Consider the following 21,476-nt stretch of genomic DNA (forward strand, 5'->3'; position numbering starts at 1 on the left):
AAGGAGAAAAGGGTTAATAATTTGGCACCCCCCCTTTTCTCATTAGATTAAAATTTAAACAGTAACCTTATATGCAGACATTTAGTATTTTTTCTGTTATTAGCAGCCCAATTTATAAAAGCTGAATTTGGAAACAATCTATAGAACTCCCCACAGAGATCTGGTTGAATAGTATTTGGAGTGTGGCTCCATTGGAAGGCCTTACTCACCACAAAAATGTAATTAAAGGCACTTCAAGGATAGACACTTTTGGTCAGGGGTCAGCAACCTTTTTCAGCCGTGGGCTGAAAACTGTCCCTCAGACACTGTGGTGGGCCAGACTATTTTTTTTTTGGGGGGGGAGGAAATGAACAAATTCCTATGCCCCACAAATAACCCAGAGATGCATTTTAAATAAAAGCACACTTTCTACTCATGTAAAAACACCAGGCAGGCCCCACAAATAACCCAGAGATGCATTTTAAATAAAAGGACACATTCTACTCATGTAAAAAAACACTGATTCCTGGACTGTCTATGGGCTGGATTGAAAAGGCGATTGGGCCCCATCTGGCCCACGGGCCTTAGGTTGCCTACCCCTGCTTTTGGTGATGTTGACTTCCTTTCTTTTCCTTTACAAATGAGACAGAAGATACTTTTATTCCACTTTCAACACAGGAATCTCTGTGGAGAGGCTACTTGAATTGACAATACCTAACTTATTGCATGTGCACTATGTACTATGTATGGAATTTAATAAGAATGGACCACTGGACAAGTTAATGTAGTTGTGTGTTCTTGTCTTTATTTAAATGAGAAACAATAAAAATCATTGGGGAGACTTCAGAAAGAGGTATTGTCTACAGCAGAGAATTGCGCTGAATTAAGTGAGAGGCCTGCATATTAATTCAATGTCTAGCTGATTGGAAATGCAAGACCTCAGCAATGTGAGAGAAATGCTGTCGCTCACTCAAAGGGGCCGGATGATGCACAAACGTTCCTGCGGGTGGGGTCGGAATATTTCACAAATCCAGAAGGTTCACAAAATCCAGAAAAAAGACCCCACAATGTAGAGCCCAGAACACACAGGGATGCCAGCTGGGATGCCAACAGATTGCTAATAATAAACAGGTGCCCTACCCGACCCAACCAGGTGTTTTCCAACTTATTGGGATGCTCCAATCACTCCAGTTGTTGCCGAGGAAATAATTTTTCTGACGCACTTTAGCAATATAGGTTGTTGCTGGCATGAGGCTGCCTACGGTGATTTTAAGTTGCATTTCCGTTGTCATGCGTTTGAAGGATCTTGCAGACCAAAGGATCTCTTACCAATTTTACGAAGGTCCTTACTCGTCATCCTCCAGATCTCTTTCCCATTGGCCTTCAATGAGAAATGATACCTGAAGTTATACACTTCTTTATTCTGAATGGTGCAAGTACACTTGGGGGTCCCATTCCGGCCTCTCTCGTTCTTAGGAGAACACTCCCATGATTTCCTGGAACAATGGTAAGACTTAAAAGATGTTTTCAAAGTAGACAACACTCAGATTATTTCTGCCACAGCCTCGATTTGGGAAAGCTCAGCCCAAGTGAGAGAGGGGCTTTGCAATGCTTCCAGCTGCACCATGCTGTGGATTCCCCAGACCCCCCAGGAAAAGTTGCAAGTGTGCAAGACGAGATAAATCTGTGCACCTTGGAAGTTCTCCAACCACAAGTGGTCCAGTGAAAAGTGTAATGAGAAACCCTTTGGATCCTGCGTTTCTTATTCTGCGTTTGGAAAACTCACAGTGGTAAGTTGTGAGGAGGGTACCACCATCCCCAGAATCACCCAACAGAGGAAAGAGGAGATCTGGTGGCAGTTCTCTCGTTTCACAGTATGACCTACTTTTGGCCACTGAGTCCATCAGTCGCTTCAACATGCAGGAGGAACTCCTTGGGGCAGTCGGTAGAGGCGTCCACTTCCCAGAAACAACCCACTTCGGAGTCATAGTCTGTGAAGCACCTTGGCTTGATGTCCTTTGAGGATACGGCTAGAAAGAAAGAGAAGAGTTTGCTTGAGTGCCAGACTGACACCAACTATTGTGCGTCATCTCCAGATTTTCAGAGGAAAGCAGTGTAGGAATGTTTTACTCAATGAAACTTACATATTCAGAGGAGGCCTACCCTGAAAGGGCCTCTGCAAAGCCACACTTTGGCCCTCCGTGACTCCAGTGCAGAAAAGGATAGAATCTCTGCTCTACTCCTGTTTTGTCAGGGCAGAGCTGTAATTACAGGGGAGCTAGACAGGTTTTTTGCCCTGAGTGAAGCCTCCAAATGGGTGCCATTGAGGCTCTTAACCTGTGTGTGTGTGTGTGTGTGTGTGTGTTCGTGTGTGTCTCTGTGTGTGTCTGTGTGTCAAGCTGTGTCTTTGACAAGGGTGAAATAAAGCCTAGATCTGACTCTGCCCCAGGGGGACCTTTTGTGTATATATATATATATATATATATACGGTATATATATATATATATATATATATATATATATATATATATATATATATATATATTGTTTTTAAAAAAATATTCCTGGGGTACAGAACGCATTGTGTCTGAGTCTGGAAAGCTAACTCTGCCTCTGCCTTAGAAAAAAGACCTTCCAAGGACAAGCCTTAAATTTCTATGCTGACTGCTGCTTGTTTTTTCTCCTCCAGGTGCATTGGGTTGCTCACCTCAACGTTTATAATGCTCTCCTAAAAACATGAAACTAGCCCTGACACTTGATCAGGCCAAGTATCCTGCTCTCTCAGATGCGCCAGTGGGAAGCTTGCAAGCGGTATTCAGACACAAGAGACTCTCCACCTCCTGTGGTTTCCTGCAAATGGGATCTGGAAGGGTTTCCATGTTTGATTAGAGGAAGAGTATGGTCATCATGGTGGTAGCCACTGACGGTCCTGTGAAATTGGATTAAAGCCATCAAATTTGTTGGCCATCATTGCCTCCTGTGGGAGCAAGTTCCACATTTTAACTCTGTGCTGGATGAAGAAGTTCTTTCTTCTTTATCTGTTCTGAATCTTCCAACATTATGCATCACTAGATGTTCTTGACTTTTAGCATTATGAGCGAGAGGAGGAAACTTTTCTCTATCCAGTTTCACTCCCCATGCTGAAACTCGTTGCGAAATGCCTCAGTGCCCCTCGGTTCATTTCCTTGACTGCTTCCTTGAGCCACTTCCTATGCAACGCAGCTGTGCTCCAGATTGTGCCACGACATCTCCAGCTCAGCTTACTCAGCCCTCCGGAAATGAAACAGCCACAGGACTAGCATGGCCCCCCAGGAGGGAAGGGGCAGCGTCTGTCTCCCAAAGGTGAGGGGTCCTTCCCACCTGCCCAGCTGCTCTCCTGTACTGACTCTGGGATCTTGATCTCGCTCTGCTGCATCCCCTGAAATCTCAGGGCGGACCAAGTGGACTCCTTCAAGATGGAACTGAACAAAGCTCTGGTAACAAGGAACCGTTTTAGGGTGCTTTCTACTTGGAGTTGTCGCACATTGAAATGTTAGGAGCTCGCTGCCCTGGGAATTTTATTGAAGCAGGGGAAAGAAGCACAGCACAGAATAAATAAAACCCTTTCTCCTTCATGCTCACCTAAGTGTGGATCTCCAAATTCTCCCCCTCAATTCCCTGAGCCCTCCCCCCCTTGCTCTTGCTTTCTACCATATGAGCCATATCTAAGGGGCAGAGGGTCGCCCTCCCCCAAGTTGATGGGTATTGCCATTCAAATGGTGTGGGTGCACCAGATCATGTGATCAATTATGTGGGGTGGGGCTTCCCCCCTGCCATATTTTATTCAAGTTGGCAACCCTGCTCCCTACCATGGGGGTGGCCAGGCTTTATGTTGGAGGGGGGAGAACCTCAGTTACTTTTTATTTACTTGATTTAGGGGGGCAGCTGCCCTCCTTTTCCTATACCCATGCTACCCACTGGTCTTTCTCCAAGAAGGCAATCCACTCAACCCGGGAAACAGGTGGCGTATATGCCACCCTTTCCCCCACACTCTTGGAAATCTCTCTCTCTTCTTCCATCCCCTGAAATCTGAGGGCAGACCAAGTTGACTCCCTCAACATAGAAGCAGCCATGAGGAAGGACCACTCCGGCTCCTGTCCCCATAGTGGCCAACCAGATACCCCAGAGGGTAGAAGCTCACAAACAGGACCTGGGCACAGCAAGAACCCCCACTGCCATTTCCAGTAAGTGGCATTACTCAGAGGCATTTACTGCCTCTGACACTGGAGGGAAAACGGTCATCGTGGCTAGTAGCCACTGACAGCCCTCTCCTCCTCCTCCTCCTCCTCCTCTTTCTGCATGAATTTGTCTCATCCTGTCTAAGTTGTCCAAGTTAGATGTCATCACTTGTGGAAGTGAGTACCATAATGTTTTAAATGTGTGGGGAAGACCTTGCTTTGTCTCCCAAAATCTAGCTTCCTTGGACGCCCCCAATGAGTTCGCCTGTTAAGGAGGGAGGTGGAAAGAACAACATCTGCCCAATATACAGTACCGGAAAAATTATACGGTTGCACTACTAAAGAGAAGTAGGAAGGATCTCCTGACGCAAACAGTGGGGAGACAGATGGAGCACCCATGAACTGAAGAAAATTCATAGAATCACAGAACTGTAGGGTTGCTGCTAGTGACGTCACCTACCCCCTTTGTCTGCAGTGCAGAAATGACAGCTAAAGTCCTGCCAGTCCGTGTAGATAATGTGGATAATGCAACTTAAGACCCCAAGTCATTGCCCCCCCCCCGCACACCCAATTACTATGGCTGGACGTATGCTGATGGTGGTGAGAGGAATGCAGCCCGCTTATGGAGAGGGGGAGAAATAGGGTCAGATGGTGGGTTTCTGGCTTATTGCAGAGTTTCAAAAGCTGCTTTCAGGGCAATGAGTCTCCAAAGGTGGCTTCCACCATGCAGTCATAAAACCCAGAGCAACCCAGACCCAGCAAAAAGTCTTAACTCACTCCCACACCACCCCCAACAATACCAGAAAAGCAGGCCTCCTGGAAACCTGACCCAAAGCAGCCTCAGCCCATTTCAACCTGTCCAAGCCTTGAAAAGATCATCCCCACCACCCCTCCTGGCCTTGCTCTCTGTCCGGCTGGCTGCCCGGCTGCCCTCTCGCAGAGGGAAGCAGCTTTCCTCCACGGAGACTTACTGTGCCAAAGGAAGCAGGCGAGGAAGACGGAGAGGAGGAGGCAAGGCCTCCGGGGGCCCCCGAAGCCCATCCTGCCGTTGGCCATCCGGAGATCTGGTGATGGAATGTGCCTGGCCCTGCTGGGAAGAGACAATGTTAATGTCTTTTGAAAGCCTGTTGGCCGCCTCCAGATGCGTGCCACAGGCAATGGGGGCTCTGCAGGCTCAGCTGAACCCTAGAACGATCTTCACTACAGAACGCCACCCGCTTACCTGTGGAAAGGGATTAGGGAGCCCCCCTCTTATTCAAGGCCCAACTGAGAGCAAGGCCCAGCCCCTTTGCAACAGTCACATCCAGCATCCAACAGGCAGAAGCCACGAGACATTGGCCAGTCGCCCAGCTGTGGCCAACTACTTGTCTTGCCCTTCAGGCCTTCGGCTTCAATGAGTAGCTGGGAGGAGACTGGGCCAAGGGGGCTCAGATGCTAGGGCCCCAAAACACTCACCACTACTCAAAGGCCTGGAAACAATGCCTTATGAGGAACGGCTTAGGGAGCTGGGTATGTTTAGCCTGGAGAAGAGGTTAAGGGGTGATATGATAGCCATGTTTAAATTCAGTATGTAAAAGGATGTCATATAGAAGAGGGTGAAAGGTTGTTTTCTGCTGCTCCAGGGAAGTGGACACAGAGCAATGAATTCAAGCTACAAGAAAGAAGATTCCACCTAAACATTAGGAATATCTTCTTGACAGTAAGAGCTGTTCGACAGTGCGATTTGCTGCCAAGGAGAGTGATGGAGTCTCCTTCTTTGGAGGTCTTTAAGTGGGAGGCTTGACGGCCATATGTCGGGAATGCTTTGATGGTGTTTCCTGCTTGGCAGGGGGTTAGACTGGATGGCCCTTATGGTCTCTTCCAACTCTATGATTCTATGATTCCAGGACCCCCTTTCCATGTGGCTTTCCGCTTCTCTTTGCTTTGCTGTGCCTGCCGCAAATGCCGCCTGGCCGTTTCTGTGGGGAGGCTCAGCCCAGGGATTTTGCTGCCTGGGGCACAGCAGCAGCAATTCAATGCATAGCACCTCTGAATGTGGACAGAGCTGGTTTTAAACTTAGGAACCTTTTATTTCAGATCAGTAGGCAGAGCAACTCCCAACAGAATATAACAGCCATAGAGCGGGTTTCTAGAGCTTTTTGAGAGATGGAGGAGTGTGGGATGGTGATTTTCTGATCAAATCCCCCTCATGCACAAGTCGCCCTCTTTCTCTCCTAGCCACCTCAGGCGAGAAAGCTGATTGTCCTCTGCTAAGTTACTACCACTGTACAATTTAGAGACACCCCTTTGTTTGACTGCATTTTCCTCAAACAAGCAATTCAATGCTTCAGGAGCCTGGATAGCAAAACTTGGGCCACATTGCAGTGCTCTCTCTCACACACACACATTCACTCACCAATACGAGTGCATGGAACCTCCATTTTTTCAGCCACAATGTCACTTAATAATAAGAATAATTTTATGGTTGCCCCAGCCACTCTGAGTTGCTTCTAACAATTATAAAAGCATAATAAAACATCCAACATTAAAAACTTCCCTATACGGGTCTGCTTTCTAAAATTCCCATGGTTCTTTATTTCCTTGACACCTGATGGAGCGTGTTCCACAGGGTGGGTGCCACTACTGAAGAGGCCCTCTGCCTGGTTCCTTGTAACCCAGGAGTGCCAGCTTAGCCCCACAACTATGGGTGCCATGCAACATGCATGGCCCTGGCCCCTTCATGGGGAATTTTGCGGGTGCTCAGGCACCCAGAGCCCCGGGGAGTCGGCACCTATGTTGTATCTTCACTTCTCACAGTGAGGGAACTGGCAGAAGGCCCTCAGAGCTGAATGATGGGGGTGGAGACGCTCCTTCAGGTAAACTGGGCCGAGGCCGTTTAGGGCTTTAAAGGTCAGCACCAACCAACACTTTGAATTGTGCTCGGAAATGTACCGGGCACAATGCGTGTATAATGGCTGGGCAGTATTTGCATCAGCTGGGCGGTTTTTTTTTAATACAGTACAATAAATGTGAGGGAAAAGAAGCCTGAGCCTTGACTTTGCAGTGACTTTTCCTTTAAGGGTGGAAGCTGGAACTGTGACCATTCAGTTATACTGAAATTCTGAGTGTCTGATACCACCCCACGTCCTTAAGGGGCGGGCAGCACTACCCCCCCCCCAAAAAAACACCTAAATGAACCAGGACGCTCCTTCTACAAACAATGAGCGTGCCCCTCTGACATTTGTTATCTTGAGGCCTTGCACTTCTCCCCGCTCCAAACGTCAATCCGGGCTGTGACAACGCTCATTGGCTAGGAGCTCCTAGAGGGCGTGGCCATTATGTCGGAAGTTCTTTTCTCCCGCGGATTCTTTTCTCAGCCAGCGGCTCCTGTTCTTCGGCTCCCGTCCTCCGCTAGGTGAGCGGCAGCGAGAGGAACAGGCGCGCTCGCCTACCCGCTTCCCTGTTCATTTCTCCCCGAGTGGTTTGCATTCTGCCCACGCTAAGAGGCTTCTTTCCGGGTCATCCTCAGCCAAGGTTGGCAGCGTCTCGCGCGTGTGATTCACGTGTGTTCGCGCTCGTCGGCAAGGCAAAGTGGTTTGCGGGGGGCGGGTGTTGGGAAAGGGGGCGGCGCCCCCTCCCTCCCTAACAGGGGCCAACAACACACCGGGAACTGGGCAGCTGCAGCAGCAGCAGCAACCCCAGGCGTGGCGGGGCAGAATGCCAGGACAATCTTACTCGGCTACGAGTGATCGCCAAAAAGATGAAGAAGTTGCAAGGCTGAAAGCCCCCCCCCCCAATCCGACGTTTTGGCTGTCCCTCATCCTTCTCCCTCCCCCACCTCTGCCTTACCTGGCGGGTTCCCTGGCTCCCTCCCTTGGCCGTTTCTGCAGAGGCTTAGGATCACTTTCTTCCCGAGGAGGCTTGGGAGGGAAGCTGCGCACCCGCCAGTAATATGTTTGACGGGCCCAGCTGGCGGGCGTGCAGGGAATGGGGAGTCCGCCGGCAAAGCTGCGCAGCTCCCCCACTCGCTGGGGCGTCCCTGAGAGGCCAGCGCTCTGGTGCAATGAACCATTAAGCCGTATGGGAAAGACGGCCCTGGCTGCGTGCTGCTCTGCACATTTTGCTCACCAACCCAGTGAAGGGGAGGAGTGGCACATTGGGAATTGAACACAATTCATGTCAAGCAGCAGGGCACCAAACTAAGGCGCTGGGCAAGGGCCCTTTCTCATTCCAAGAGTCACTGCAAGGCCATCTGGGAGCTTTTTGAGAAGCATTTAAGATAAGGGGGTCAGCTGAGGAAGACAGACTCCGCCTCCATGTAGGTGTAGTAATATGGCAGGGACCCCAAATCACTCAGACCCCCAGCAATGGAGGAGCCAAAATTTTGTATTGTACAATTCAAGCCATACCTCTTAATCGGCAGGTAACTAAACTTTTGCTTCAATCTGCAGAGGGCCCAATCCGCACGCAGCCTCCTGTGCCCATCAAATCCTGGCTGCACCCTGTGGCTCAGCGTAAGCCAGCAGCAAGAGCCTGAGAGCTGGCAGGAATCTGCACTCATACATTTAAAAGCTCATGCAGATTTATGCAAACGTGCTTCAACATTCAGGTTCTGTACTGTACTTGAATGTTTCTAGCCACTTCCTTTCTTATGAAGCTTCCATTCGCCTGGGTAGCTTCTCATCTTCTCAGAAGCCATTCATTCTACATGTACCTGTGAGACGCAGGTGAACCATGATGGCAGAATGGTCCATCTGGGCTGCCCACAGCCACACAGCCATCTCTTTGCCAGCTGGGAGCAGCAGCCTCAGCCTCTATTGGGGGTGGTGTCCATAGCAGGTCCTTCCCCATGCAAACTGCAAGCTTCTCTCCCCCTTTTGGAAATGCTGTCCTGCCTATGTCACACCTTGAGTGGAATAAGTGCAATAAAGCTGGATCATATGGATAAAAAACTTTAATGCTAGAATGGTATTGTCTCAGTCACTTGGCGATACTTCCTGACATCCCCATCACCAAAAGCGGTCCCGGAGCATCCCTTTATTCAGCCTGCTACCCCTCCTCTTCTCTGATCTCTGGCAGAGGGCACAGGAAGTCATGCCACCACACAGAGACCTTGTTGCTTGCTATGGCTATATGAAGCTAGACCTCCTTATCTGTATAGAAGCAGCAACAAAAGAAAGTCAAGCAGACTGTTCTCTGCAAAAGCAAGGCAGTGCCTGAGCAAAAGCTGGCCACTTGCTAGATTCAGAGCCTGTCAGCAGGCAGAGCTGAAACACTTGACAGGCAGGTGTGGATTCCATTGCAGGTGACTGTCCAGTAACTTGAGCCCAAGAGCAGCTGGTGCTCCAGCCCCCAGCCCAATCTGGGTCAAGAAAGCACCCATCTCCCTGAAGGCCCCATTCATGTAAGAAGTGCCAAAAGCAGCCTCTCGAGTCCAGCAACTTGTCCTCAGAGTTTCCACACAGACACCGGCCTATAATCAGGAAGGTGCCTCTCCTTGCTGGCCTTTGGCTTAGTCCTCTGTTGATAGTAAGGGCCCTTCCCTACCTGGCTTAAAGGGGCCTTTTGTCCCTCCTTGAATTCCCTCTCCCATGCAGCATCCTCCTTCTACTGCCGTCCCATAGCTTCTCCTCCCTAAACCCCCAGATCCTCTATGCCAGGCATCCCTAAACTGCGGCCCTACAACTTCCATGATCCCTAGCTAACAGGACCAGTGGTCGGGGAAGATGGGAATTGTAGTCTAAAACATCTGGAGGGGAGGGCCGAAGTTTGGGGGTGCCTGCTCTATGCAGTTGGTGCTGCTTTCCTTTTTGCAGCATAGTGGATCTCTGGATTTAGGGAGGATTACACCTGGAGGAGGTCACTGCCTGGTTGTGGCGGAATTAAGGAGGTACAAGGGGCCTCAGGGGTATGAAAGGCCTTTGTCCCTGGCCAATTCTTCCCTAAAGCATCCATCGGAAGCCACCTGTTGCATGTCCATGTCTGCCCCGCAGGGTGCACTTGGTCAGGCCGGGTCTCTTACCTCCTGAGCCCCCCAACCAGGGTGAAAGAGGACCCTGCTCACCCCAGTGGCTGCCCCGCAGGGCTGTTCTGGACAATGCTGAGCAAGGGTTTGTAGGGGGACTGCCCGTCTAGGCGGCTGCCAGCGCTGCCACTCTTGCCCTGGGGGGCTGTGCCTCCCTGGAGAGCTGAGCTGAAGGAGCGGTAGCCGGCCAGGAGGGAGGCCACTGGGCAGGGGCCAGACTTTCCTGGCCCATGCTGGGAGGGGCTGCCTGGCCTCGCCTCTCGCTCTGCAGCTGCCATACAGGAGGAAAAGCAAAGCGAGTCTGGGCCTTCTGTGAAGACACCCTGGAAAGCAGGGTGCAGGTTGCTGGTCACAGGTGCAAGGCAAGGCCCTGCGTCATGACTGAATGGCTGGATTTGGTCCCTGAAAGGAGAAAAGTCCTGCTCCTCCTCCTCACAGACCTGGCTGAAGCCAGCCATGGACTCCGCCACCAGGCTGCTGAAACACTTGTAGCCCGAGGGCTGGGGGGCGGATGTGCTGAGGGGCAGTTCCAGGGCAGCACTGCTTGGCTGGGAGGAAGCCACCGTCTCTGTGCTGGTGTTGTGATAGACAGGTTCAGAAGAGGTCTCCAAAACACCCCTGTGCTTGTCCAGCGGTGCATCTTGAGAAAAGGAAAAAGCACTCTGCATGTGCCCCAGAGCCTGGTCCTTGAGAAGGGGGTGCTCGTCCAGGATACCGGTGCCTCCACTGCTCAAGTCCCCACTGAGAAGGTCTCTGAAGAGCTTGGCCACAGCGTCTTCATGAGGGACCTGGCAGTCTTCCTCTTTCCGAGTTTCTGGCTTGGCAGATGCAATGCAGCTGTGAATATGCACAGGATGCTCAAGGCCCACGTTTCCAAATGGTGCCACCGCTGCTGTCACACCAGCGGCCACTTTGCTCTTGGCGGGGTTTGGGATCTGGTCCCACCACCCCTTCTTCACCCCTTGTTCTCATTAGATTAAAATTTAAACAGTAAGCTTATATGCAGACATTTAGTATTTTTTCTGTTATTAGCAGCCCAATTTATAAAAGCCGAATTTGGAAACAATCTATAGAACTCCCCACAGAGATCTGGTTAAATAGTATTTGCAGTGTGGCTCCATTAGAAGGCCTTACTCACCACAAAAGTGTAATTAAAGGCACTTCAAGGATAGACACTTTTGGTCAGGGGTCAGCAACCTTTTTCAGCTGTGGGCTGGTCCACTGTCCCTCAGACCATGTGGTGGGCCAGACTATTTTTTGGGGGGGGGGATGAACGAATTCCTATGCCCCACAAATAACCCAGAGATGCATTTTAAATAAAAGCACACTTTCTACTCATGTAAAAACACCAGGCAGGCCCCACAAATAACCCAGAGATGCATTTTAAATAAAAGGACACATTCTACTCATGTAAAAAAACACTTCCTTTCTTTTCCTTTATAAATGAGACAGAAGATACTTTTATTCCACTTTCAACACAGGAATCTCTGTGGAGAGGCTACTTGAATTGATAATACCTAACTTATTGCATGTGCACTATGTACTATGTATGGAATTTAATAAGAATGGACCACTGGACAAGTTAATGTAGTTGTGTGTTCTTGTCTTTATTTAAATGAGAAACCATAAAAATCATTGGGGAGACTTCAGAAAGAGGTATTGTCTACAGCAGAGAATTGCACTGAATTAAGTGAGAGGCCTGCATATTAATTCGATGTCTAGCTGATTGGAAATGCAAGACCTTCAGCAATGTGAGAGAAATGCTGTCGCTCACTCAAAGGGGCCGGATGATGCACAAACGTTCCTGCGGGTGGGGTCGGAATATTTCACAAATCCAGAAGGTTCACAAAATCCAGAAAAAAGAGCCCACAATGTGGAGCCCAGAACACACAGGGATGCCAGCTGGGATGCCAACAGGTGCCCTACCCGATCCACCCAGGTGCTTGCCAACTTATTGGGACGCTCCAATCACTCCAGTTGTTCCCGAGGAAATAATTTCTCTGACGCACTTTAGCAGTATAGGTTGCTGTTGGCATGCCGATTCCTATGTTAAGTTGCATTTGCGGTGTCATGCGTTTGCGTTTCTTTAAAGGAAAAAAAACCCCCCAAAGCAAACATGTTTACATTATGTGGTCCTTCCCACATCACAGGAAAACACTGGGAGGGGGTTCTTCTGGTGAGTGGAATTCTTCTCTTTCCCAACTTTCTATGGAAGGAGATCATTTTGGGATATGGTAGAAAATTGATTTTGGACTCTTATGTAGCAATGCACAAGGGAAGAAATTTTAGAGAACTGTTTCAAGACAAGCTGCAATGGAAGCTCTGTAGATGAAATCAAAGGGCTCGAGACCAAATGGCGGAAGGATCGCCTTCCCTCCCTCCTGAGCCTGGCCATTTCCCACCTGAGGGGCGGCCGGGGGGGGGGGGGGGCAGCCACAGCCAGGGACTCAGGGCTGGGCACATTCCTCCATCCAGACAAGGAAGAAAAGATGCAATTCAGCCTAGCCAAAGAACTAGGAGTGTGTGGAACAGTAATGGGGCAGTGAAAGAGGCCTGGAGGGCTGCATCTGCCACCCCTCCCCTAGGTTCTGTAATCCAAAGGAAAGCAATGGCTTGGGGCTGGCAGCCCTGATCTCAAGCCAGTCTACTCTACTCTGAGAAGTCTTGTGTGCCCCACTTGTGAGGGTCATAAAACCATCTGCCAAATATATTGTTACAGATTTAGGGTAAACCCTAGAAATTAATAAAGGCTACTCATGTAGTGATGGCTGAAAACCACATATACTCCCCTTTTCTCAAATGCAGCTCTACACACTGGTCTGCGTAGGCAACTAGGGCAATCTGCCTGTCTATTTTGCCACAAAGAGCAGCTAAACATATGTATTGTTGTGTGCATGTGGGGGTGGGGAATGACTTTACTAGAACAAATGGATTCTGTGAATGGTCCTTGATAGACATCAGAGAGACTAACGAGGGCACTTTCATTCTCATGCTGGAGGAATCCTCAGCAGAGCTGCCCAAAGAAAGTGTCACGGAAGGGCAGAGAAGATGCCATGTCAACCAGCATGAGGCAGAGCAGGGGGGTGGGGAGAGGTGTATTCTGAGACATCAACCTCTGCTCAGGACATAGAAGGTCTCCCCCCCCCCCCAATGTATGTGGTTGTTTTAGTATTTTTAATTTTAGTTTTAATGACATTGTTTTAACATGGATGAGCTTACCACCCTGAGTTCCCTTTGGGAGGAAGGGTGGAATATAAATGTAATTACGGTAGCTGATTAACAATAATAAATTTGCAGCACTATTCCAGGTGATCGTACAGAGAGGAGTATGCCGGGAAGGTATGCTTACCTCAAGGGCTTGTTTTTGCCCGTAGGAAACTTCATAGTCTGTTTCCGGATTTTTATGGAGAAAGTGCCCTTCATTATAGTCATCTTCCCACGTGAGGATTAATCCCTTAAGTTTCAGGTTGACAGGCGGTCGGGGTTTCACTGCATTCTGGAAGAAGACAACAAAGAGAAAGATGTGGGGAGGCAAAAGGGGCCCCTGCTCGTCTCTCAGGGAAGACAACATGGGCCTCTGCTTGGGAAGGAAGGGCAGGTCAAAGTGGCAGACCTTTCACCCTGGAGGACAGACCTCAACCTCTCCAAGTTCTCTCCAGAACTGGAGTATCCCCCTCCAGGCACCTAAAAAAGGGGGCTCTCCATTACAAAGGTTTCTGCCACAATAAACTTGCCACCGTTTAAGGTGGTGACTTTGCATAATGTACTAAGACGGATGCAGGAACGGCTAAGGAAGGTCTCTAAGCATTGATGGGCGCTAATCACGAAGACAAACCCTCCCTTCCCACCCCACTTGTATGCTGCTCCTCTTGTCTTGTTCTTCAGAGCAGCCCCCAGGAATGCGCAAGGAGAGTCTGCCAGACCAAAGGATCCCTTACCAATGTCCTTAGGGTCCACACTCTTCTTCCAGATCTCTTTCCCATTGGCCTCCACTGAGAAAATATACTTAAACTTATACACTTCTTTAGTCTGAAGGGCGCAAGTACACTTGGGGGTCGCATTCTGGCCTCTCTTGTTCTTAGGAGAACACTCCAATGATTTCCTGGAACAATGGTAAGACTTAAAAGGTGTTTTCAAAGTAGACAACACTCAGATTATTTCTGCCACAGCCTCGATTTGGGAAAGCTCAGCCCAAGTGAGAGAGGGGCATTGCAATGCTTCCAGCTGCACCATGCTGTGGATTCCCCAGACCCCCAGGAAAAGTTGCAAGTGTGCAAGACGAGATAAATCTGTGCACCTTGGAAGTTCTCCAACCACAAGTGGTCCAGTGAAAAGTGTAATGAGAAACCCTTTGGATCCTGCGTTTCTTATTCTGCGTTTGGAAAACTCACAGTGCAGTGGTTAGCTGTGAGGAGGGTACCACCAGCCCCAGAATCACCCAACAGAGGAAAGAGGAGATCTGGTGGCAGTTCTCTTGTTTCACAGCATGACCTACTTTTGGTCACTGAATATACCAGTCATTTCAACATGCAGGAGGAACTCCTTGGGGCAGTCGGTAGAGGCGTCCACTTTCCAGGAACAACCCACTTCGGAGTCATAGTCTGTGAAGCAACTTGGCTGGATGTCCTTTGAGGATACGGCTAGAAAGAAACAGAAGAGTTTGCTTGAGTGCCAGACTGACACCAACTATTGTGCGTCATCTCCAGATTTTCAGAGGAAAGCAGTGTAGGAATGTTTTACTCAATGAAACTTACATATTCAGAGGAGGCCTACCCTGAAAGGGCCTCTGCAAAGCCACACTTTGGCCCTCCGTGACTCCACTGCAGAAAGGGATAGAATCTCTGCTCTACTCCTGTTTTGTCAGGGCAGAGCTGTAATTACAGGGGAGCTAGACAGGTTTTTTGCCCTGAGTGAAGCCTCCAAATGGGTGCCATTGAGGCTCTTAACCTGTGTGTGTGATTGTGTGTGTGTGATTGTGTGTGTGTGTGATTGTGTGTGTGTTTCTGTGTGTCAAGCTGTGTCTTTGACAAGGGTGAAATAAAGCCTAGATCTGACTCTGCCCCAGGGGGACCTTTTGTGTGTGTGTGTGTGTATATATATATATATATATATATATATATATATATATATATATATATTGTTTTTAAAAAAATATTCCTGGGGTAGAGAACGCATTCTGTCTGAGTCTGGAAAGCTAACTCTGCCTCTGCCTTAGAAAAAAGACCTTCCAAGGACAAGCCTTAAATTTCTATGCTGACTGCTGCTTGTTTTTCCTCCTCCAGGTGCATTGGGTTGCTCACCTCAACGTTTATAATGCTCTCCTAAAAACATGAAACTAGCCCTGACACTTGATCAGGCCAAAGGGGCTCATCCAGTCCAGTATCCTGCTCTCTCAGATGCCCCAGTGGGAAGCTTGCAAGCGGTATTCAGACACAAGAGACTCTCCACCTCCTGTGGTTTCTTGCAAATGGGATCTGGAAGGGTTTCCATGTTTGATTAGAGGCAGAGTATGGCCATCATGGTGGTAGCCACTGACGGTCCTGTGAAATTGGATTAAAGTCATCAAATTTGTTGGCCATCATTGCCTCCTGTGGGAGCAAGTTCCACATTTTAACTCTGTGCTGGATGAAGAAGTTCTTCCTTTTTTATCTGTTCTGAATCTTCCAACATTAAGCATCACTAGATGTCCTTGACTTTTAGCATTATGAGAGAGAGGAGGAGACTTTTCTCTATCCAGTTTCACTCCCCATGCTGAAACTCGTTGCGAAATGCCTCAGTGCCCCTCGGTTCATTTCCTTGACTGCTTCCTTGAGCCACTTCCTATGCAACGCAGCTGTGCTCCAGATTGTGCCACGACATCTCCAGCTCAGCTTACTCAGCCCTCCGGAAATGAAACAGCCACAGGACTAGCATGGCCCCCCAGGAGGTGTCTCCCAAAGGTGAGGGGCCCTTCCCACCTACCCAGCTGCTCTCCTGTACTGACTCGGGGATCTTGATCTCTCTCTGCTGCATCCCCTGAAATCTCAGGGCAGACCAAGTGGACTCCTTCAAGATGGAACTGAACAAAGCTCTGGTAACAAGGAACCGTTTTAGGGTGCTTTCCACTTGGAGTTGTCGCACATTGAAATGTTAGGGTCGTGGGGGTGGCCAGGCTTTATGTTGGAAGGGGGGAGAGAAACTCAGTTACTTTTTATTTACTTGATTTAGGGGGGCAGCTGCCCTCCTTTTGCTATACCCATGCTACCCACTGGACTTTCTCCTTGAGGGCAAACCACTCAGCCCGGGAAACAGGCGGCGTATATGCCACCCCTTTCCCCACACTCTTGGAAATCTCTCTCTCTTCCTCCATCCCCTGAAATCCGAGGGCAGACCATGTCGACTCCCTCAACATAGAAGCAGCCATGAGGAAGGACCACTCCGGCTCCTGTCCCCATAGTGGCCATCCAGATGCCCCAGAGGATAGAAGCTCACAGAGAGGACCTGGGCACAGCAAAAGCCCCCACTGCCATTTCCAGTAAGTGGCATTACTCAGAGGCATTTACTGCCTCTGACACTGGAGGGAAAACGGTCATCGTGGCTAGTAGCCACTGACAGCCCTCTCCTCCTCCTCCTCCTCTTTCTGCATGAATTTGTCTCATCCTGTCTAAGTTGTCCAAGTTAGATGTCATCACTTGTGGAAGTGAGTACCATAATGTTTTAAATGTGTGGGGAAGACCTTGCTTTGTCTCCCAAAATCTAGCTTCCTTGGACGCCCCCAATGAGTTCGCCTGTTAAGGAGGGAGGTGGAAAGAACAACATCTGCCCAATATACAGTACCGGAAAAATTATACGGTTGCACTACTAAAGAGAAGTAGGAAGGATCTCCTGACGCAAACAGTGGGGAGACAGATGGAGCACCCATGAACTGAAGAAAATTCATAGAATCACAGAACTGTAGGGTTGCTGCTAGTGACGTCACCTACCCCCTTTGTCTGCAGTGCAGAAATGACAGCTAAAGTCCTGCCAGTCCGTGTAGATAATGTGGATAATGCAACTTAAGACCCCAAGTCATTGCCCCCCCCCCCCGCACACCCAATTACTATGGCTGGACGTATGCTGATGGTGGTGAGAGGAATGCAGCCCGCTTATGGAGAGGGGGAGAAATAGGGTCAGATGGTGGGTTTCTGGCTTATTGCAGAGTTTCAAAAGCTGCTTTCAGGGCAATGAGTCTCCAAAGGTGGCTTCCACCATGCAGTCATAAAACCCAGAGCAACCCAGACCCAGCAAAAAGTCTTAACTCACTCCCACACCACCCCCAACAATACCAGAAAAGCAGGCCTCCTGGAAACCTGACCCAAAGCAGCCTCAGCCCATTTCAACCTGTCCAAGCCTTGAAAAGATCATCCCCACCACCCCTCCTGGCCTTGCTCTCTGTCCGGCTGGCTGCCCGGCTGCCCTCTCGCAGAGGGAAGCAGCTTTCCTCCACGGAGACTTACTGTGCCAAAGGAAGCAGGCGAGGAAGACGGAGAGGAGGAGGCAAGGCCTCCGGGGGCCCCCGAAGCCCATCCTGCCGTTGGCCATCCGGAGATCTGGTGATGGAATGTGCCTGGCCCTGCTGGGAAGAGACAATGTTAATGTCTTTTGAAAGCCTGTTGGCCGCCTCCAGATGCGTGCCACAGGCAATGGGGGCTCTGCAGGCTCAGCTGAACCCTAGAACGATCTTCACTACAGAACGCCACCCGCTTACCTGTGGAAAGGGATTAGGGAGCCCCCCTCTTATTCAAGGCCCAACTGAGAGCAAGGCCCAGCCCCTTTGCAACAGTCACATCCAGCATCCAACAGGCAGAAGCCACGAGACATTGGCCAGTCGCCCAGCTGTGGCCAACTACTTGTCTTGCCCTTCAGGCCTTCGGCTTCAATGAGTAGCTGGGAGGAGACTGGGCCAAGGGGGCTCAGATGCTAGGGCCCCAAAACACTCACCACTACTCAAAGGCCTGGAAACAATGCCTTATGAGGAACGGCTTAGGGAGCTGGGTATGTTTAGCCTGGAGAAGAGGTTAAGGGGTGATATGATAGCCATGTTTAAATTCAGTATGTAAAAGGATGTCATATAGAAGAGGGTGAAAGGTTGTTTTCTGCTGCTCCAGGGAAGTGGACACAGAGCAATGAATTCAAGCTACAAGAAAGAAGATTCCACCTAAACATTAGGAATATCTTCTTGACAGTAAGAGCTGTTCGACAGTGCGATTTGCTGCCAAGGAGAGTGATGGAGTCTCCTTCTTTGGAGGTCTTTAAGTGGGAGGCTTGACGGCCATATGTCGGGAATGCTTTGATGGTGTTTCCTGCTTGGCAGGGGGTTAGACTGGATGGCCCTTATGGTCTCTTCCAACTCTATGATTCTATGATTCCAGGACCCCCTTTCCATGTGGCTTTCCGCTTCTCTTTGCTTTGCTGTGCCTGCCGCAAATGCCGCCTGGCCGTTTCTGTGGGGAGGCTCAGCCCAGGGATTTTGCTGCCTGGGGCACAGCAGCAGCAATTCAATGCATAGCACCTCTGAATGTGGACAGAGCTGGTTTTAAACTTAGGAACCTTTTATTTCAGATCAGTAGGCAGAGCAACTCCCAACAGAATATAACAGCCATAGAGCGGGTTTCTAGAGCTTTTTGAGAGATGGAGGAGTGTGGGATGGTGATTTTCTGATCAAATCCCCCTCATGCACAAGTCGCCCTCTTTCTCTCCTAGCCACCTCAGGCGAGAAAGCTGATTGTCCTCTGCTAAGTTACTACCACTGTACAATTTAGAGACACCCCTTTGTTTGACTGCATTTTCCTCAAACAAGCAATTCAATGCTTCAGGAGCCTGGATAGCAAAACTTGGGCCACATTGCAGTGCTCTCTCTCACACACACACATTCACTCACCAATACGAGTGCATGGAACCTCCATTTTTTCAGCCACAATGTCACTTAATAATAAGAATAATTTTATGGTTGCCCCAGCCACTCTGAGTTGCTTCTAACAATTATAAAAGCATAATAAAACATCCAACATTAAAAACTTCCCTATACGGGTCTGCTTTCTAAAATTCCCATGGTTCTTTATTTCCTTGACACCTGATGGAGCGTGTTCCACAGGGTGGGTGCCACTACTGAAGAGGCCCTCTGCCTGGTTCCTTGTAACCCAGGAGTGCCAGCTTAGCCCCACAACTATGGGTGCCATGCAACATGCATGGCCCTGGCCCCTTCATGGGGAATTTTGCGGGTGCTCAGGCACCCAGAGCCCCGGGGAGTCGGCACCTATGTTGTATCTTCACTTCTCACAGTGAGGGAACTGGCAGAAGGCCCTCAGAGCTGAATGATGGGGGTGGAGACGCTCCTTCAGGTAAACTGGGCCGAGGCCGTTTAGGGCTTTAAAGGTCAGCACCAACCAACACTTTGAATTGTGCTCGGAAATGTACCGGGCACAATGCGTGTATAATGGCTGGGCAGTATTTGCATCAGCTGGGCGGTTTTTTTTTAATACAGTACAATAAATGTGAGGGAAAAGAAGCCTGAGCCTTGACTTTGCAGTGACTTTTCCTTTAAGGGTGGAAGCTGGAACTGTGACCATTCAGTTATACTGAAATTCTGAGTGTCTGATACCACCCCACGTCCTTAAGGGGCGGGCAGCACTACCCCCCCCCCAAAAAAAAAACACCTAAATGAACCAGGACGCTCCTTCTACAAACAATGAGCGTGCCCCTCTGACATTTGTTATCTTGAGGCCTTGCACTTCTCCCCGCTCCAAACGTCAATCCGGGCTGTGACAACGCTCATTGGCTAGGAGCTCCTAGAGGGCGTGGCCATTATGTCGGAAGTTCTTTTCTCCCGCGGATTCTTTTCTCAGCCAGCGGCTCCTGTTCTTCGGCTCCCGTCCTCCGCTAGGTGAGCGGCAGCGAGAGGAACAGGCGCGCTCGCCTACCCGCTTCCCTGTTCATTTCTCCCCGAGTGGTTTGCATTCTGCCCACGCTAAGAGGCTTCTTTCCGGGTCATCCTCAGCCAAGGTTGGCAGCGTCTCGCGCGTGTGATTCACGTGTGTTCGCGCTCGTCGGCAAGGCAAAGTGGTTTGCGGGGGGCGGGTGTTGGGAAAGGGGGCGGCGCCCCCTCCCTCCCTAACAGGGGCCAACAACACACCGGGAACTGGGCAGCTGCAGCAGCAGCAGCAACCCCAGGCGTGGCGGGGCAGAATGCCAGGACAATCTTACTCGGCTACGAGTGATCGCCAAAAAGATGAAGAAGTTGCAAGGCTGAAAGCCCCCCCCCCCCCAATCCGACGTTTTGGCTGTCCCTCATCCTTCTCCCTCCCCCACCTCTGCCTTACCTGGCGGGTTCCCTGGCTCCCTCCCTTGGCCGTTTCTGCAGAGGCTTAGGATCACTTTCTTCCCGAGGAGGCTTGGGAGGGAAGCTGCGCACCCGCCAGTAATATGTTTGACGGGCCCAGCTGGCGGGCGTGCAGGGAATGGGGAGTCCGCCGGCAAAGCTGCGCAGCTCCCCCACTCGCTGGGGCGTCCCTGAGAGGGCAGCGCTCTGGTGCAATGAACCATTAAGCCGTATGGGAAAGACGGCCCTGGCTGCGTGCTGCTCTGCACATTTTGCTCACCAACCCAGTGAAGGGGAGGAGTGGCACATTGGGAATTGAACACAATTCATGTCAAGCAGCAGGGCACCAAACTAAGGCGCTGGGCAAGGGCCCTTTCTCATTCCAAGAGTCACTGCAAGGCCATCTGGGAGCTTTTTGAGAAGCATTTAAGATAAGGGGGTCAGCTGAGGAAGACAGACTCCGCCTCCATGTAGGTGTAGTAATATGGCAGGGACCCCAAATCACTCAGACCCCCAGCAATGGAGGAGCCAAAATTTTGTATTGTACAATTCAAGCCATACCTCTTAATCGGCAGGTAACTAAACTTTTGCTTCAATCTGCAGAGGGCCCAATCCGCACGCAGCCTCCTGTGCCCATCAAATCCTGGCTGCACCCTGTGGCTCAGCGTAAGCCAGCAGCAAGAGCCTGAGAGCTGGCAGGAATCTGCACTCATACATTTAAAAGCTCATGCAGATTTATGCAAACGTGCTTCAACATTCAGGTTCTGTACTGTACTTGAATGTTTCTAGCCACTTCCTTTCTTATGAAGCTTCCATTCGCCTGGGTAGCTTCTCATCTTCTCAGAAGCCATTCATTCTACATGTACCTGTGAGACGCAGGTGAACCATGATGGCAGAATGGTCCATCTGGGCTGCCCACAGCCACACAGCCATCTCTTTG

The 21,476-nt window shown here is 50.0% G+C and overlaps 3 protein-coding genes across 9 annotated transcripts in view; 1 reads left to right on the forward strand and 2 right to left on the reverse strand.

Moving 5' to 3' along the window:
- The window catches only part of NSMCE1 (NSE1 component of SMC5/6 complex), a 155,852-nt gene that overhangs the window by 55,940 nt on the left and 78,436 nt on the right, over positions 1-21,476 (forward strand). The window contains exon 1 of one of the 3 annotated variants that reach the window (XM_088656819.1): positions 20,089-20,220. The exons of the other annotated variants lie outside the window; for them this stretch is intronic. The gene's annotated coding sequence lies outside the window, so the exon portion shown is untranslated. Of the gene's footprint in view, positions 1-20,088; positions 20,221-21,476 lie in introns of those variants that run through there. 3 annotated transcript variants of the gene reach the window in all.
- Positions 763-8,338, reverse strand: LOC148683671 (uncharacterized). 4 transcript variants are annotated; one of them, XM_088656828.1, is made up of 4 exons: positions 8,025-8,338; positions 5,168-5,283; positions 1,865-2,009; positions 763-1,475 (listed from the first exon to the last, which is right to left on the reverse strand). In XM_088656828.1, exons 2-4 carry the CDS (start codon positions 5,250-5,252, stop codon positions 1,268-1,270), a joined length of 438 nt encoding a protein of 145 aa, XP_088512954.1. In that variant the 5' UTR covers positions 5,253-5,283; positions 8,025-8,338; the 3' UTR covers positions 763-1,267. The 4 variants fall into 4 exon arrangements, with proteins under 4 accessions (XP_088512954.1, XP_088512953.1, XP_088512955.1 ...); XM_088656827.1 differs by having other exon boundaries at positions 5,168-5,286; XM_088656829.1 differs by lacking the exon at positions 8,025-8,338 and having other exon boundaries at positions 763-1,360; positions 5,168-7,218.
- Positions 11,734-20,772, reverse strand: LOC148683672 (interleukin-4 receptor subunit alpha-like). 2 transcript variants are annotated; one of them, XM_088656824.1, is made up of 6 exons: positions 20,538-20,724; positions 17,676-17,791; positions 14,696-14,840; positions 14,139-14,302; positions 13,550-13,689; positions 11,734-12,284 (listed from the first exon to the last, which is right to left on the reverse strand). In XM_088656824.1, exons 2-6 carry the CDS (start codon positions 17,758-17,760, stop codon positions 12,123-12,125), a joined length of 696 nt encoding a protein of 231 aa, XP_088512950.1. In that variant the 5' UTR covers positions 17,761-17,791; positions 20,538-20,724; the 3' UTR covers positions 11,734-12,122. The 2 variants fall into 2 exon arrangements, with proteins under 2 accessions (XP_088512950.1, XP_088512949.1); XM_088656823.1 differs by having other exon boundaries at positions 11,776-12,284; positions 17,676-17,794; positions 20,538-20,772.

Source organism: Zootoca vivipara, chromosome 13 (assembly GCF_965207765.1).
Source record: "Zootoca vivipara chromosome 13, rZooViv2.hap1.1, whole genome shotgun sequence".
Classification (NCBI taxonomy): domain Eukaryota; kingdom Metazoa; phylum Chordata; class Lepidosauria; order Squamata; family Lacertidae; genus Zootoca; species Zootoca vivipara.